Raw genomic sequence first — 19155 nt, 5'->3', positions numbered from 1 at the left:
AACATGAAAAAATTCACCAAACACAGTTTTAGGGTTAAAACTTAAGAGGACGCCTCACCCGCATAATTTATGTTGTCTCCGTCTTACAAGTGCGTAACATAGCAAATTGTGCGATCAGAAGAGCACGCGTAGCTCCGTTAGTTAAAAAATTAGAGTCAATTGCCTTCTTATAAAATTTAAAGGTAAGATTATTATCTAGTCAATCTCATGGGCTTTTTATTATGGCTTGCTATGTTCAGCACTTTTAAGACGGAGACAACATATGCGGGTGAGACGTCCCCTTAAATACATTTTTTGAAATAGGTAACGAAATTATTAATTTCAAAAAAAGCTTCATATGTTGTTATATGATTCATATGTTTCCTTCTTATCTGGAAGTAAGCTAAATAATAAAGGTATGTATAGTTATCAATTATCATTTGTCATTCCGCGGAAAGTATCGCGGCCAAATTTTATAAATTCTCTCAATGTAATATTAGGTATACCTAACCATATCATATGGTATCAAACGTAATATTTAACATTTAAATTAATAGCAAATGAAAGTGTTATTATATTTTTTGTTTGGTAATTTATCAATAGAAGTAATTCATCTTGGTTTGCCTATGGATTAAAATAAATAAGAGCTGTATGTATAATACATTGTTTTTTTGGTAATTATGTCATTATGTATTTTCTAGCATGGTATTTTTCCGAATTTATTTTATTTTGACTTTTACTATGATTGAAAAACGGGCCCTAAACAAAGTATATAATAATTACTACTTAACTTATAGTTATTATTCAATATTAGATAGGAAAATTGATAAAATATATACGTCATAAATATTCTGTCATATTTTTTTTTTTGTGTGTCTGTCATTAGTCATTACCTTTTAGGACAGTAAAAATGCTTAGATTTTCTTCAACAGTATCTTTTCTGATAAGAAAGTGAATCTAGTTGGTACTTTGGGGGGGGTCAAAAGTAAAAATTTCTCAGTAGTTTTCAAAAGCGCCGTGAAAAACAAAAGAAAAATTAAGGAAAAACAGGAATTTTTAGGCAAAATCTGTTTTCAAGAAAATCGATGTTGGTTTTTGGTGCAACTCTCAAATAAATTATCTTAGGATACCATCGTACCTCTATTTATATTTTAGATTCTGAGTGGAACGATGAATGTATTGATTTTACATTGATGTATATAAGTATATAATAATTACTACTTAATTTATAGTTATTATTCAATAAATATCAATAAAATTTTATATGTGCTATGATATATAATCATAGTATAGATAATATCATACATGTATATAGATAGACAGATACATATAGTATATAGATAGATTGTTGAAATTTACTTTTCGGAACAATTCATACCTACACGCCGATAAAACACAAATAAAAGAAAAATAAAGCGTTTTTGCTGCACCAAAAGGTGATGACATAGGTACAAAAAAACACAAATCATTGTAAAATCAATAAATTCATCGCTTCGCTCAGAATCTAAAATAAGCCATATCCCACCCATGAAAAAATGGAGCTAGGTAAATTGGGTCCGCGATAATTTGGGTTCGTTTTGAAAGCGATAAGTTGAGTCCCGGGTATAAACCTAATAGGTAAGTTGGGTCCCGGCTATAAATCATTGGCGCAATTAGGTCTAAAATAATTAAGAGAACAAATGATGAAATATACTAATAATATAATAACTCGATTAGAATTTGTTAAATGTTTATCATTTAAGTTTTTACCTAAAGCATAATATTTTTAAATATTTTTTTTTTAAATTTGACGTACTTATCATTTAGCGTATTAACATTTTTTCCCGGTACACAATTTTTTAATTATTTATACCATATATTGTAAAATTTTACGCACTATAATATTATTTAGCGTATTGACATTTTTTTCCCGGTACACAATTTTTTAATCATTTATACCATATATTATTTATTTAGAACATGATATTATAAAAACCACATATATTTTAATTTATATATTTTTTCCGGGACTCAACTTACCTACTAGGTACCTTTTTTTCCGGGACCCAATTTACCAATCCCGGAAAAAATCATGGGATCACTGCAGGTATTAATAACTAATTAGTAGGTAATATTATGAATGTAATTCGTATTTCGTTGACTCGTTGTATGAGCTCGTTGAATGATTACCCTGTATTATTAATAATTAATAATATGATAGTTTAGTTTTTATCTATCTATAAATATAAATCCGAAATTCTTTGTAAATATCTCATTTTTTTTTCTAATAACATTTTCCATATTCTACGAACTTATAATTATAGTTGCTAATAACCAAAATATTTGTCTGGAAAAAAGGGAAATCCAAAATTGGGAACACTAAAATAATATAAGTTGATTTTAAGTAACATAGAGGCAAATAAGCTAAGTTACATTTAAATAGGTAATTCAAAACGTCAAACTGTTAGGTTTAGTTAATAAGCTAATTTTAACTTATTAACTCGCCTTGAAGTAACTGATAATACCAGGCACGTAGACAGGATTTTATTCTTGGAAGGTGTTTTAATAATATTTAAATATAAAATTTGGTAGGTTTTTCACACTCTGTTGTAATCATGAATCTACATATTATAATATAATAATATCAGATAATATGAAATGGAACCTTTAATATGACAACATATTTTGTAGAAATCTGAATCATATTATTGTAATATATTACCTATTATATCTATTATATATATTTTGAATAAATACGTTCATGGGGGAGGGGGTATTGAAATACACAAAACAACCTTTGGATAATACATAAAATGTTAAATGACCAGATAAAACTAATTTTAACATCATATTATAAAATATTTAACCCTACTTCCACCAAGAATATGTGTTCAGCTATAATCATGTTGAATTTAAATACACGTTTATAAGTTATATAAATACATAAAATATTATATAAGTATATAGCTAATATAATTACCTAATATAGCCGCTACTCGGTCAGTAATCTGTATAAGTAATGTTTACAATATTTATTTACTTAATAGAATGCCGCATGAGATTAATCAACGTGCAAATAGTTTGCTCTCGAAACGAGGAAAAAAAAGACCGATAAGAAGGCTGACATAAAACTATTAACATTTAATCAGTTACAGACTAAAGTAGCTTTAAATATTATTACAATAATAAATGTCATATATTTTATCCGTACCTTATAGGTAATATTATAATTTAGTATAATACTAAAATATATATCTTATTGATTCGATAATTGGAATACTTCAATTATGGAAACACAATATTAATAGAATAGATACTAATTTTCACGGCTGTACCCATTTGCACGTTTTAGACTTTAGTGAACCAGTTTTACAAAAACAATATTATATAATTAGACATTTTATTTTATAAATAATCTCCTAGGTATCTAGTATATGCATGGATAATAGATACAGGGGCGTAATTGGCTGCACTGTACCGACATATTTATCTTGAGCAATAATTATTTCATATAATCAGCCAAAATTACCGACAAATATTATTATAATAATATGAAAACAATATAAAATTCATGACATATATTATCAACCAATTTCTAAAAAAATGTAAATCGTATAATATTTTTGGGTGCTTTGGTAAATATTAATCTTGAAAGCCAAATTCGTTTTTCGCTGTTGTTTTTGATGCCACGCGGCAAGATAATTTTCTATCCTCCTATGAATCTTTTTTGGCGAACGCGTCTAGTATAGGCAAACAGGTGTATCGGAAAATGGATGTAATAATATGATGTATCAGTGAATGGAAATATAATTTATCGGCGATACAATTTATTGGCTTATAAATGTATGATTATGAGTATACCTATTGCAGCCATCAAAGTAAAAATAATACATTTTTGAATTTTGAATGTTGTAGCCTGTAGGTACCTGTCCTATATCATTCATTGTAAGATCGTTCAACAAACCGTGTCGATCAACGTAATATTATTATGTCGATAATACCGGCGTTAATTTACTATTTCAGATTTCAGGTGTATAACACCGTGGATAGTACGTCGACGGTGTCTCTGAATCCGCGGATGTGTAGGCTGCAGCCTACACTGCTGTTACACCTTAATCCTAGCCTGGAACTTAAAAGACTTGGTAAGTTTACTATTTTGCTTTTAAAACATCCGAAATAAATTTAAAAATTTTAAGAACTGCGGAATCACTACAGAACTGTCAAACATGAATGTAAAAATTATTAAATGGTTTGGAGGATGGCATAATGATGACATTCAAAACCAAGTTGGTGGTCATCATGAATATAATTCGGAGGATGTTTGATTTGAGAGGTCAAACTGGATGAATGGAGGTCAGGCTATAGCTAAATTAAAAGTGGCACATATCGAGACTAGTAAAGAAGATCGACAAATTTAAAATGGATAACAAACACAGAAAATATATAAAAAAAAGGTGGACAATATTATTATAACTAGGAAATATTTTACCATAATTAAAAAGTTTGGCATACAATATTGATTTTTTCATTATTAATTACGACTATTAATGTAATTTATATATTATATATATACTTATGTAAATTCTACGACTACTTATATACTATTGACTAACTTTTTCTTTTTTTTTTCTGTTTTTTGTATTAAATTATTCTCGAATTAATGTTTTAAAATCTTTAAATAAATAAAAATATATAGGTATTAAATAGTAAATACCTATGGGTTATGATAATAATAATATATAGGTTTTCAGTCTTGTAAAATATTTGAGTATAAATGTATTTAAATACTTTTAGATTCTGAGCGGAGCGAAAGAATGTATTGGTTTTATACAATGATGTGTGTTTTTTTTTCTGTCTGTCAGCAACATTTTGGATAGTAAGCATACTTCGATTTTTAAGATCAGCATCTTTTCTGATAGAAAAGTGAACCTAGTTTGTACTTTTGGGAGGACAAAATTGAAAATTCCAAGTAGTTTTAGAAAGCGTCGAGAAAAACTTCCGACAAATTACGAAAAACCGCAAAATATGGGATTAATTTCTAACGATTTGTTTATCAACATAGCAACGAATAAAAAATAATAATATTATAAGGACTACGCTAATCGCTCAGAATCGTTTTTCGTATATAATGGTTTATCATTGTATTCAAATATAACACATCCATTACAACTACTGTACAGCAGAGCAGTACCCACTTGTCCACGTTTTTTAAAATTGTATTTGTATTTGAATAACCATAACACATTAATATCATATGTATAACATATAACATACAACCATAATAATCTTACTTGACTATTTTGAAATAAAAGAACAACAATTTGAAAAATATATTATTTTTACTTTGATCACTATTTATTCATAAACCAATAAATTGTTTCACCGATAAATCCGTTCACCAAAACGATTCACCAAAAAGGGTTTCGGCAAATTGACCAGTTTTACCCATTTAAATAATTTTAATAAAATTGGAATTTGATAACATAAAGTCAGACAAAAATGTTTAACTATGAAAAGGCTACGTAATATACTGCCTATATCCATCGTACTACGATAAAAGGTTTTCCAATTTTCAAGTTTTTTCCATATTTTCCATTGTTTTTGTGCATGTTAATAACAACAATAGAATATAGATGTTTTAGGTCACTCATATTCCACGGATCATGGACATCTTATGCAAAGAGAAGAACTTACACTGTGCCAAACCTGCGGAGAAGTGGAGAACCCCTCACAATCAAACACCTTCTCGTATACTGTTGAACCCAAATAGAAAACAGAAGTTATCTAAGGATTCCAGACAACTTTTCGAAGCTCTGAGCCCAATTGATGAAATCAGCAAAAATATTATTTTGTTTCACAATAAATATATTAACATCTCAATCTATGGGAAATTCAATGTACTAATATTCATAATATGAAGTATGTAGCTAATGTTATTAATTATTATTGTTGTAAGCTAATAAACGTAGTTGTTGATGCTGTATCAAGATAATTTTTAGGTTTTGAGTTCCTACACGATAAAAAGTGTAGTTTTTACACTTCCTAGCAAGTAAAAAATACATAGTTTAGTTTCTACATCGTAGGAAAATTATATATCAAAATGCTTACACAAAATAATCACTCATGTTAGTTCATACACTAATTAAGGCAAATCGGTAATTTTTACGCAAAACCAGTTTTTGTCAATATCGATTTTGTTTTTTGTTTCGTGCCTTCGCGTTATGATGCCGCATCAAACCGCTTGTCCGTGATACACGCATATAAATACAAACTTAATTATAAATTAAAACTTAAAAGTAATTTACATAACGCATTGCGGTTAGGTATTTAAATAAATAGCTGGTAATAAATAATAATAGTATTTAATAATCATTGTTAGGATTTTATAGCATTTGCATATTTCTTACGAGATGCTTAAAAAATAGCTAAATAAATAAGCTAAAAACGTGTTTCATGATACACATAACTCAAATTAAAAATTTCATCTTGCACATTTTTGCATATTTTGCGATTTTTTGATTTTAGTGCTTTTATTCTTGGACTGTTTGAGATGTTTTGCATTTTTACCCGTTTTTCAATCAAAATTTGTCATATTTTATGAACTTATATATTAGTAAACGTGTAGTATTATCAATCGAATTGTCAAAGGAAATATTATATATAGATTAAGTAAATAGACCATAGACCGATTACGCTAACGCGGTGATGCGACGCGTTTTATAATTTCGTACTGTTTGGTTTAATTTTGAAACTTGGGGTAAAATTGATAATTAATAAATTTCCGTTTTTTTTTTGCATATTTGTGGTTTTTATTGCTTATTTAGCGATACTCAAGTTAATATTATAGCGCATATTTATCCAATTTGAAGTGCTATAAACTCCCGACCCTGTTATTGATTATTATAGGTACTCTTTACTCTTTAGGTATCGTTAATGAGTTGTTGGTGTAAGATAATTGAATATAAAATTCCTTAATAATAATTAGCATAATAAAGTCACCGCAATTATTGGTTCATGACCACATCCGCGTCCGTGCAAACATTTGCATTTTTTTAAATTTTAATATAGGTATACATAATTTTGCGGATCAATTTTTAATTTTTAAGAAAAACTAGCTTCTTAGCAAATCAAAAAAACCTGCAAAACTTAAAAAACCACTTACTTCACTTTTTAGATTTTAGTATAAGTACCATCATTTTGGCGGATAATTTGCGTAATTTTGCAGACAATTAGTTTTTTGAAAATTAAATAAACCTTCGCAAAAGTTTAAAAACCACTTACTTCAGTTTATTCAGATGAATATTCTACCATCATTCCACAAAACCTTGCTGCTACGAGAGACTACATACTACATACTTTATTCCTCAAAAATATATATGTTTATCAATTAGATACTTTTTCATGACTTTTCTTTTTTTTACGTCAGTATCATCTAGTTAGTTTTTTCAGCATATATTATTTAGGTCTTAATGATACAAATGATTTCAATATATTTCCTTTAATTGAGTGCTTGAATAACTTGGATAATTTTTGCATAATTAATTCATCATATGAATAATAAATATGTATTATTATTAAAAACAACCACTTATATTAAGAGACAAAAGTTGAACACTTTAAAGGGTCGCAAGAGTTTGAATATGTATGTCTAATTGGGGCGCCAAATATTATTGGCCTGAGGTGCCAATAAAAGTTGCAGACACTGCAGGCCATAGTTGCCAATTTAAAACCAATTAAAGAATAAATAACAGTTGACTAAATAGCTTCCTAAATACACTTTCCATAAAGATTTACACAATTTAGAAAAAAATATATAAATATATAAATAGTTAAAACATTGCATACTGATTTCGTAAAAGGAAATAAACTAAATTATATTACGGATACTGTGTCGAAGGCCGAAATACAAAATTGAACACATTTTTAGAGGGTTAAAAATCTAATCAAATATTTTCATAATATTTGTATTCATAATATATCCACCTATTTCACCTTGAAGGCTTGAATATAAACAAGTATTTAAATATTACGTAGATACATCTAGATAAGGTTTTTTATGCAACACATATAATTATTATTTGATAATTTCACAAAATGTTAAGTAAAATATTTGTTTAGTTGAAAGTTTAGTACCTATTCTTTTTTTTCCTGATCACATCAACTAGATTGATTTTAATTTGTCTATTATGCATATTCAAAAGGCCTGTAAGACATTTTTGGCCTGATTAATCTCTTAATCGTTTTTTAACCTTTTCGTGGTAGAGAATGTGAGTTCTCTAATAAAAAAAAATTATTATTTTTTGCGTTTTATATATTAGTTTTTTTTATGGGAATTCGATCTCGTCTGTCTTTATACCAAAATAGACCTATCCTATACCATCCATACAGATCCGATAATACTATTGAAAACATATTTAAATTTGATATAAAGTTGATTTCGAAAACGAATTCACTTCTTTAAAATTGAACTTCTAAACCCTTCAAAATTTGATTTATACATTTTAAATATTAAGAATATTAAAATGCTAATAATATCGAAGTGAAAAAATTAATTTTAAAATGTTAAAAAGTTGTTTTCAAGTAAATTTCATAACGAACTCAAATGATTTCAGAAACTTTATTGAATTAATAGGTTTAGTAAATACAATTGGCAAAATATTGATACTTTTGACCAAAAAAAAAAACAATATAATTAATATACGTGTTGCGCGGTCGTTGACACGTGGGTTCGCGTAAGAAAGTGATCAGCTATTTCTTTTACACTCAATTACCCACACTTTGCAGACATTTACACGACACTCACAGCACATAATATAGAAAATGGCATATACTAATAAGCTTCTTAAAAATAATCGGTATCGAATCCCATCGAGGGGGCTAGAACAGGTCGAAAAAAAACATGTACAACAACCTAAGTGCCAGACAAAAGTGTGAAGCTTGTGATTGATGGATTTTAATTTAGAAAATCGATTTGAATTTGTATTCTAGTCTTCTATAGTTGTAAATTAATTTGTTTTGTTTGTGTAAATAAACGATGTGGACAGGGAGGCAGCTATGGGAATCCATTATATTTCCATCCCTGCCCACGATTCCAACACGAAAAATAAAGGTTTCAATCGAGTCAATATTTGATATTTGAAAAATTGAACACGTATAGGTACTGTAAGTCTTCAAATTATGGAAATTCGTGGTTCTTTTAATTATTAATATTTGAATGATTAATTTGGATATCTAAAATTGGTTCGACCGAAACCTAATGACAAATTCAAATCTGTTTTCAAAAATAAAATCCATCAATCCCTCGTAATTTTGTCTGGCTTAAATTGTTGGTATTTTGAAACGCGTTGAGTCAATTTTGATCATGCTGAAATGCATTTGTTTAAGTGAATGATAATACTTTACAGCGTTAATAGTATAAACAATAGTTATATACATTAGGTATATACACTTATATTGACTTATTATACAAATATACCTACCTATAGTTTGTTTTTGTTCAGCTGTTATAATCTGTTTTACAGCTTTTCAGTTCAGAAAATCGCTTATTCATGAGCTAATAGCAAGGCCTTCCCCTAAGGCCGGGGTGAGCAGTGCCCACGCCCCGGAAGTTGGAATCCTTGTTTGGGCCCCGCGCTCATGCACTTGAAGAATCCTAAATTTTCTTTAAATACAACGATTTACATATTATATCATACTACAAAATTAGTTTGAATTTTTATTTGACAATATTATTATATTATTAATTAATTGTAATTAAATTAAACTAAAGTACAATTATACGAAATACTTGTACAGTTGTACCTATGGTAATAAAAGTGAATAGCCTCCTATACCTAAACTGTACTAAGCAAATTAAGATCTGGGGGAGTGGGGGCAACAACAAGCCATCTCGGATTAATACAATTTTTCTGTTCGTACAAGTAGTAGCCTGTAGCCACTATAGCCGGGGACAAATTGTCATATAGTTAAATTCGTGTGATTTCGAAAACTAAAAAGATGGGCAAGTGGAAGTCGCTCTGCTTTACAGTAGTTTATAAGTGGGTCACTGTTAGGGTTGCCACCTTTGAAACATAGCAGACCCGGAAACGGGGCGATAAGCAAACAAAAAAAGGTTACTATCAAAAGATACGCCTTTATATATAGCTTAGCTTGGTTTATGATGTGAAAAGATAAGTAATGAAATGCAAAAAAATATTAATATAATCACATATTTTATTATAAAAAAATACAAAATATGTTTTTTATTTAAATTGTTTTCATCACTCCACAAATTTAATTTCCCATCAAAGAAAACACGAGTTCATCAAAAGCTTTACTTTTAGGAATTGAAAATATTTTTTCTATTTTTCGTTGCTTATTGACAAACTATAATAATATATACAATGTGTATAATATTATGTTCCGGGGGAAGTGACCGGCTGACGTCAAGTATACCAAAAATGATGAAAAAATACAATTAAAGAAAGGGTAGAAAGGGTCTAACTTTTTCATTTTTTTAAATTATGGGAAATCAACTTTTTTTTTTATCAAAACCAAACCTATCACGCATTTGTTTATGTAACTTCAAAACTTTTCAACATTATAGGACGTTATTATTTTAGATTCTGAGCGGAGCGAGGGATCTATTGGTTTTACCAAGATGTTTATTTTTTTTTTTATCCTGTAAACAAAATTTTTACTAGAAGGAGTTCTTCGATTTCAACATATAGTATCTTATAATTTAGAAAATTGGATCATTATGGTACTTTAGAGAGGTCATTTTTCGATTTTCTCAATATTTATTTAATGAAACAGGAAAAACCACCGACAAATTACAAAAAACCGCTAAAAATGGGATTTTAATTTCTAACACTTTGTTTATCAGCTATCACCATAGAAACGAATAAAAATAAAAATAATGTTTTTAGTTATTTTGTTGTAATTTATAATATTAATTCAACTTACAGCTTATAATAAAATATAATAACAATATAAAATATCCAGGCTGACAAACTGTCTCCGCTCAGAATCGTTTTTCGTATAGGTACAATGGTATGATATCATTGAATTCAAATTTGATACAATCCATTATACAGTGATCAACTTGTAACCTACTGTACAGCAGAGCGACATCCACTTACCCGCTTTTTCATTTAATTGTCCTATTTAATTATAGGCTGACTGACCGTCTTCGCTCAGAATCGTTTTTCTTGTACAATGATTTTATATCATTGAATTCAAATCAAACACAATCCATTACAATGACCTACTTGTAACCTACTGTACAGCAGAGCAAAACACCCACTTTCCCACCTTTTTTTGTTGTTGTTTTTCCCAAGCGCTCAGAAAACTACTAGGAATTTTTTACTTTTGACCCCCCAAAGGTCCAACTAGATTCATTTTCTTAACAGAAAAGATACTGTTGAAGAAAATCAAAGCATTTTTACTGTCGTAAAAACTGTTGAGAAAATTAAAAAACACACATCATTGTAAAATCAATACATTCATCGTTCCGTTCAGAATCTAAAAATAAAATTGGAGATGTCTAATTATATGTATAATATAATATATACTTACTATATAGTATATTAGTATGTACTATATATATACTCGTTTTAATAATTTATAAATTGAATATATTTTGCAACAATTTATCTCCATTTATATCTCTGTATTTTTTAACAATCGGATTTTTTTGGTTGTTGCAACAAACGACGCAGTTTTTTTCTTAATAATAATGTGCAATCAAAAACTAATTTTTACCAAAATATGTAATGTCTTGTTGTTGCTCCGAGGTGTTTAAATTATATATTATTGTTATCAAGTCGTAAAATGGTTAGGTGAGGTAGGTACTGGCAAAGGTAATAGGTAAAAATACTTAACGTATGTTTATATTTTTTGGGAGAGGTTACGGGAATGTAATTGCCTTTGTGCGGAAAACATCACATTTTTTTATAGGCCTCGCTAAAAGAGTTATGCCCAGGGCCCCGCAAATTGTAAGGACGGGCTAGTAGTAAAATAAAAATAACGCCAGGGCCCAGGCACACATCCAGCAAAACCAGGGAATTTTAACAGGTGGTGCTCAAAAATAAAAATAGTTATATGTACCTTTCTATTTTAGATCACGTAATTTATTATACAAATTTTTTTTATTGGTGGCTTAGGCAACAACACCCCCACTCCTCCAGCGAGCAACCATATAGAACCTCCCCTGAACCCGCGCTTGCTGGCCCTTAACTGAGTGTAGATATGATGGATACGGCTCAATTACCAATTACCAAATTGATTATAACTTAAACGCTACTGAATAAATAGCCGCACTTTTCCTAAATGAAAAACATGACAAATATGTGTGTCGTGTGTGATATTTTGAAAGCTTTAAAATCAAAATTTAGCCGTTTTAATATCAATCAATAAACCTTTGTGGAGTTATAACAGATGGGGCCCAGCAATGGTAAGAAGACCGAAGGCCTCAGTTTTTATTAAAAAAGAAATTTGTGCAATTATTAGTACTTTATAGTTTATACAATTGATGCAATTTTACTGAATTATCCATCAAAAAAATGAGTGTGTAAAATCAGTTGGTTTTTAAACTGTAATGAAGGATGTTGTTATCAGTGGCGTGGTGAACGGTAATTTCAGGAGCATTCACGCCACTGGTTGTAATAATAGTACATTTTATTAGATCAAGAGCATGAATCATATAAAATTTCAAAACTTTTAATTAAGTATAATATTATGTTGAACTAAGTTGTGGAATATATTTTACAGGTGTTCATTGATTCAGTAGGTAGAGGAAATGTCTTAAATAAGTTTTTGCTTTAACAAACAAAATTTTTGAATTAGCTGCAAGTCAAATTTTACTTTTTTTAACATCCCCTAAAATATAGGTCTAGTGGCACCTATGCTGTCCAACATAAACTGTATTATATAATAATAAATTGCTAATAATTTCAAACTACAATAGTAAAAATAATTTAAAACAGTTATTCAAATTCATCAATATATTAAATTAGATTTTTATTAACTATACATATATACTTACAAAGAGAAACAGCTTACTGTAACAAAACCGTTTAAATTAGAACACATTTTAGTTTATATGATTACATTTTAAAAGTTATTTATGCATTTATAATTTGTTATAAGTTAATACTTAAAATAACATAACATTCTCAATGAATTATACAATTAAAATTTGAATATATTAAACTTTTAAAAGAATTAAAAATTACTTATATCAGAGCAAGAACATTTTATATAGTTTCTCATGCTCAGGATCTTTAAAATGAGGAACAAAATTTATTTTAACTATTTCGTCAATACCTTCATTTTTGGATGGTTCTTGAAATTTTGAACTGAAAAATAAGTAAGTAAACAGATTTATTTTAAATAATTATGAATTTATAAACTACTGTGATGTTCTGATTTTAAAGTTTTCATCATTTTCTTACTGATAAATTGATAAATAAAAGAATTAAAAATAGAAGTACCGTCAATCGAGGTGACTTGGAACTACGAGATGAGATGTAACAATTTAGTTTTTGCTTAAACATTTCAAGATATCCATGAGGGTATTTAATATAATTTAATTGTACCTCCATTAAAAATATGTTTATCATATTTATGACCATAAATGTTATCTTCAATTGTGTGATTGGTCTAATCATTACCTCCGAATAAAAAATAGCCAAACATTTTTCATGATCATTGCTTTCAAAAGTGCTTCAGATTTTAGTGATAGATGTCGAGTTTAGGGGTTTGTATATTTTTTATACATTAAAGGATACTTCAAAAGAAAAATATTGTAATTAGAAGTTTAAAAACATTTGTTCCCAATTGTATAGCTTTGGTTATATTTTTCAAAAAAATCTTAGGGTGACTTGTAACATCATAAATACGCATACAATGCATAAAATACAGTTTAGCTTCTAAGCGATTTTTTGAAATTTTTTTTTCTAAATGTGTGTTTTGCATGCTTAATTTGATGGTATTATCGATAAAAGTCCCTCTTACTTCATTTGGAAGTTATGGTAAAAAAACGTCAATTGCTTATTTTTTTATTAACATTAAAAGTAAGTAAGATATGTAAATTCTGATTTCACTAAAATGTTAAGCATGTAAACATTATTTTGTTATAAGTCAACTCTAATGTTCTTGAATTTAATTTTACGTTGAATTTTCATAGTTGTTACAAGTCACCCAAAAATTGAGGTGACTTGTACATGTATTTTTTATTTTTTTTTTAAGCGAGTTTTTATTAAAAAACTAAATTGAAGTTTTTATTCTATTCATTAGACGTATACAGAAATAAATATAATTTTTGTAGCTCAGTGCGATTTTTTTTAAGCTCATAACACTAAGAAGTATGTCAAAATTGTTTCGAGTCACCTCGATGGTATCTTAAAAAAAAATTCAACACTACAAGTTATTTATAAAAATAACAAATTTAAAGTATAGGTATTTAAGGTATAAGTAGGTATGTTTTAAGTGTATATCAACTTTGTTAAAATAAAAGGGCCTAATAGGAGTTTTTAGAAAATCAGTAAGCCAATATGTTATTTTATTATAAACAGAACTCAGAATCGAATGTACTTGTGTAATTGTTATTAAGTACATAATTAAAATAAGATAAAAAGAAATTTTATAATCAGTTGATTTTAATTAAAAGCAATTATTATAGTATTTGTTTTCGTATATTTAATAATATTTATATACAGGATGTAACAGGAAGACCTTAAAAAAAAAAAATTATAGTACTTAAACACATGACAAAAATTATTAAAATTATATGATAAGTAAATAGTTTAAGAAATATACTCATGTTAGCAAATTCCAAAAAATAATATTTTGAAAAGCTAAATGTCTAAAATCTAAAAAAGCTAAATCTTGACTTAGCTAAAATTTTTTCATATAGTCAAATAAACAAATTGGCTATTTAAATTTTAATATGTTAAATGTGTAGCGTAAGCCGCTAGTGAATATAAATTATATATATAAAAAAAAATTTTAAATATTGATTAGAACAAAAGTTATTTCATCTGTCAGGTCATCTTGTTACACCCTGTATACTATATAATATTATGTAATTATTCTTAAACAAACAAATTCCAAATGTTATCAAATATTAATACTAAGAGGACGCTACACCAGCGTGTGTTGTCTCCGTCTTACAAATGTACAACATGGCAAAAACTGTTTTGCGTGGGAAAGAACCGAGAAGGCTACAGTAATAACTAAGAAACAAAATTTTCATCACATAAAAAGGAGAACTTTGGCTGTGCAATGTTGCATTTATTTTTTTGATATCACTTATATGAAAAAAGTTCTTACTGTTTCAAAAACCATTATTGTTTGTGTTTTCAAACTTAAAAAACTTTTTTCATATAAATGATATCAAAAGAATAAAAACAATGTTGCACAGCCAAAGTTCTTTTTTTAATGTGGTGATAATCTCGTTTCTTAGTTATGACTATAGCCTTTTCGGTTCTTTCCAGCGCGAAACAGTTTTTTCTATGTTGTACATTTATAAGACGGAGACAACACATGCGGGTATAGCGTCTTCTTAACTAAAAACCATGAAAAAAGTTTAACTATATTAATACATTATTTTTTCTAATTGGTATAATATTAAATACCTATTATGTTTAACCAAATAAAATAAAATAATAAATATTTTGATGTTTAAGTTTTTGAGGAACTTAATAATTTTATGTAAACAATGATTTATCATTGAATTCAAATTTAACATTGAATTAAAAGGTACACTCAAAAACAACTATATGGCAGAGTGACTTCCACAGTTTTTACACTAAGTTTCAAACATCAGACATAACAATTATTTAAAACAAAATAAACTACTTCGGAGAAGAATGGATCTTCAATAAATTATTATTTTAAGAATACCTGCTACATCTATACCTACAATAAATTATGTTTTACCTAGTATTACCTATACTTACAAGTAAAAATGAATTGCAGCATCTGATACTTTTTGGTGTTTTCTATCAGTTAGTTCTCGGAACTATATAAAAAAAAAATAAAACATTATTTCAGATCATTTTTTATATTATAAAATAGTTGTTTTTTCTAGAATTTAAACAACAAAAACATAGATTTATTAATAATAATATTATATAGAGTTAACAAATTTCAAACATACCAATAAATTTGTGATTACAGTTTTATAATTGAGGTGAGGTTAAAAAAAATATGAAGTTATTTTATTACTCTTTACATTATTTAACAAATTGTATCGAAAATATTAAATAAACTTCATGGCATAGTAGTGTACAGATTCTAAATAATATTATAATTATTTAAATGTTAAAAGTGACTTTGTTTTTATACTTACTTTGTTGTTATGTTTTGCATGGTCTTTGGATACATTCATTAAAAATACTCGACATGGAATTTTTAAACTTTTAGCTATATCAATGAAGCGTTTTCTTGATTCTATATCAGGATTTGTATTGTCAATTACTACACTCCAACTAACACCACTTAAGTATTTTTTAGCCTCAGAAACACATTTTTGCCATGAGCCTAGTGTATCTCTGTTAATTATTTTCATTCGGTCATGACAAAATAATTTATTTGATGCAAAATAACTTTTCCCTGAACCAGGACAACCAACCATTATGATCATCTAAAAATTATTTTTATTATTATTCAAATATTAAAAACTGAATGTGCTGAAGAGGCCTTACTTCTTTATTAGGAGAAAACAAAACTTTGGATGTTAAATCTGTGTAGAGGATATTAGACATAACATCGTTTGGATTAAATACTGGTAATGCATACAATTTTTCAGTAGATTCTTTTAAAAAAAATTCTTCAGGAGTATAAAATTTCAGACCAATATTCATGGCAAATAAGCGGTCGCAACATGAATGGTCTTTTTTAATTGGTTTGCCATCAGCACAAGAACGAGCAGGCCGGCCTGCTGCATCACCACAAAATAAACTTTTATCTGTGTCAACTGATAAACCTCCATTGTACTAAAATAAGAAATATTAATATTAAAAGCTTAATAGAACACAGCACCAATAAAATTATTTTATTTCTCAAATATATTGATACGTATAACTCAATCTAGGAAAACCAATGTATTTATTCATATATAGCATTAGTATTTAATATTTTTCTAAGCTAATAACCTTAAGTAGTTAAAGCTGTACCAACATTTAAAAATAAATAAAAATAAAAAACAACTTACATCAGAAACCAAAATATTCCACATTCCTGGAGCAGGTTTTCTGTATATATCTTTTCGAGTGGCTATAAATACTTGTACTGGTGTTTTAATCACTTTGAGAATATTTTCAATTTTCTTTTTAAATGTTTTTTCATTTACTCTATTAACCCCAATACCTCCTTGATTAGTAAATATAACTATTTTGTAACCATCATCAGACAATTTCTTAATAGATGTAGTAACTTCTGGGCTATAAATTTGCCAGTCATTCTCATCAACAGGGAAAACTTTACCAGACTGTGTAACAATAAGTGTTCCATCCATATCAAATGCTGCTATCTTAAATACCAAATATAAACATTAAAATAAAAGATTAAATTTTATTAACAGTATTAATTAGTTAACATTTACCTTATCTTTATGAACAATATTTGAACTATTATACACCAACAACGTACCATCTCTAGTTTCCCATTTAGATGTAGAATCTGAGCGAGGTTTCTTAGGTGAAATTTCTTTATCCAAACAATTAGTTGTCCTTTTGTTGGAGTCTACACCATAAGTAGGAGGTGTAACAAAATCCAAATGATATGTAAAATTGCTGTTAAACAACAATGACACTTTGTCTCCATGGTTTAAGAGTCTCTTTTCCCCTTTTATCATAGATTCGTTGTTAACAGCTGACCTGTTGCTACCTAATTGTTCAACCAATACACGAGCCGTAGAATAGTCAGCAACAAATTTCACTAAAAAAATATTAAAATTAAACACATATCTATATGTAAATCAAGAATTTTAGTTATATACAACTGGAGCCTGTGGTTTAATTTAATTAGGTATACCTATCAGATTTAAAAAAAACATATTAAATTAAAATAAAACTAAGTATAGGTACATTAATATTATTCTTTGGATTATTCTTTGTAAATAGGTACTATAGTGTTTTTAATTAAGTTTTCAACATGGGCTCCGGTTTATTATTTAAATAACAATTTATAAGGTAGATATAATAAAATGTTTACAAGTTATTAGTATAATTTTTTGTAATATTCTATGTATGGGTACTAAAATCAATTTCTAACAGTATTAATGTGAATACAATTAATTGGGTAAAAGGTACCTATTACATTGGAAAAAAAAATATACCTATACATACCTATACAACCCAGGTATTATTTAATTTTGTTGGTATTGTAACTATTTTCAAAAAAAAAAAAAAAATGGATCTACTTAAAATTTTTAATGAGCAGATATCCCAGTGACACTTATGTATAGATATGTAATTATGTATATGAATATCATTATAATTGTATCACTTAAGGCAGATCAGATGAGACGAACATGAATAAACCCATGTTCTTACATAAATAATAAAAGATTTATCACATACAAACATAATTCATATGGAAATAAATATATAAGTATTTAATCATAGTTCTAAATTTAATTTACTTTGATTTTTCGACATTCTTTGATCGACTATTCCAGTCTGTTGTGTTCTACCCAATGTTAAAGGTTCGTTATCTAGAAGTATAAATTTTAGTTCTGGATTTTCATCGGATACCAAAACACATAATGTGACATTGTCGTTGGTCTTCACTGACAGTTTTGACATATTCAACTGAGCAAAATATATTAGACGTATTTAAAATGTAAAACTAAGACTGCAGTTAAATCTTTAAGATCTGTTCTGTATCTCAGACACTGTAAATGGGAATTTTGTCAAATATTTAAACAATTCAAATTTTTGGAAAATTTAACTCGAATAAATATGGTGAGTCGTGAGTAGTCTGAGAGTACTGAGTACTGACCGAGTTGTGACAAACTGATAAGCGATAACCGACTATATTATGATTGTAATGTTGATGAAATGAAATTATTTTGATAGCAAAATAACGAGATAATAAAAAACATGATAATATTATAAATAACATCATGAAAAAAAAAAAACATTGCCAGTCACAAATCACAACGTAGAGAAGATTTTCTCTACATCGTGTTACCATTAGTGGCCACCATAT

The 19155-nt window shown here is 27.8% G+C and overlaps 1 protein-coding gene across 1 annotated transcript; it reads right to left on the bottom strand.

Moving 5' to 3' along the window:
• Nucleotides 1–12916: 12916 nt before the first annotated feature.
• LOC132949525 (uncharacterized protein F21D5.5-like) lies at nt 12917–18943 on the bottom strand. The gene is made up of 7 exons (XM_061020467.1): nt 18587–18943; nt 17546–17880; nt 17156–17473; nt 16647–16937; nt 16292–16585; nt 15900–15961; nt 12917–13295 (listed from the first exon to the last, which is right to left on the bottom strand). Exons 1-7 carry the CDS (start codon nt 18747–18749, stop codon nt 13178–13180), a joined length of 1581 nt encoding a protein of 526 aa, XP_060876450.1. The 5' UTR covers nt 18750–18943; the 3' UTR covers nt 12917–13177.
• Nucleotides 18944–19155: the final 212 nt, after the last annotated feature.

Source organism: Metopolophium dirhodum, chromosome 7 (assembly GCF_019925205.1).
Source record: "Metopolophium dirhodum isolate CAU chromosome 7, ASM1992520v1, whole genome shotgun sequence".
Taxonomy (NCBI): Eukaryota; Metazoa; Arthropoda; class Insecta; order Hemiptera; family Aphididae; genus Metopolophium; species Metopolophium dirhodum.
Note: the sequence above shows the minus strand (reverse complement) of the source record. Positions and strands in the feature narration are given on the sequence as shown.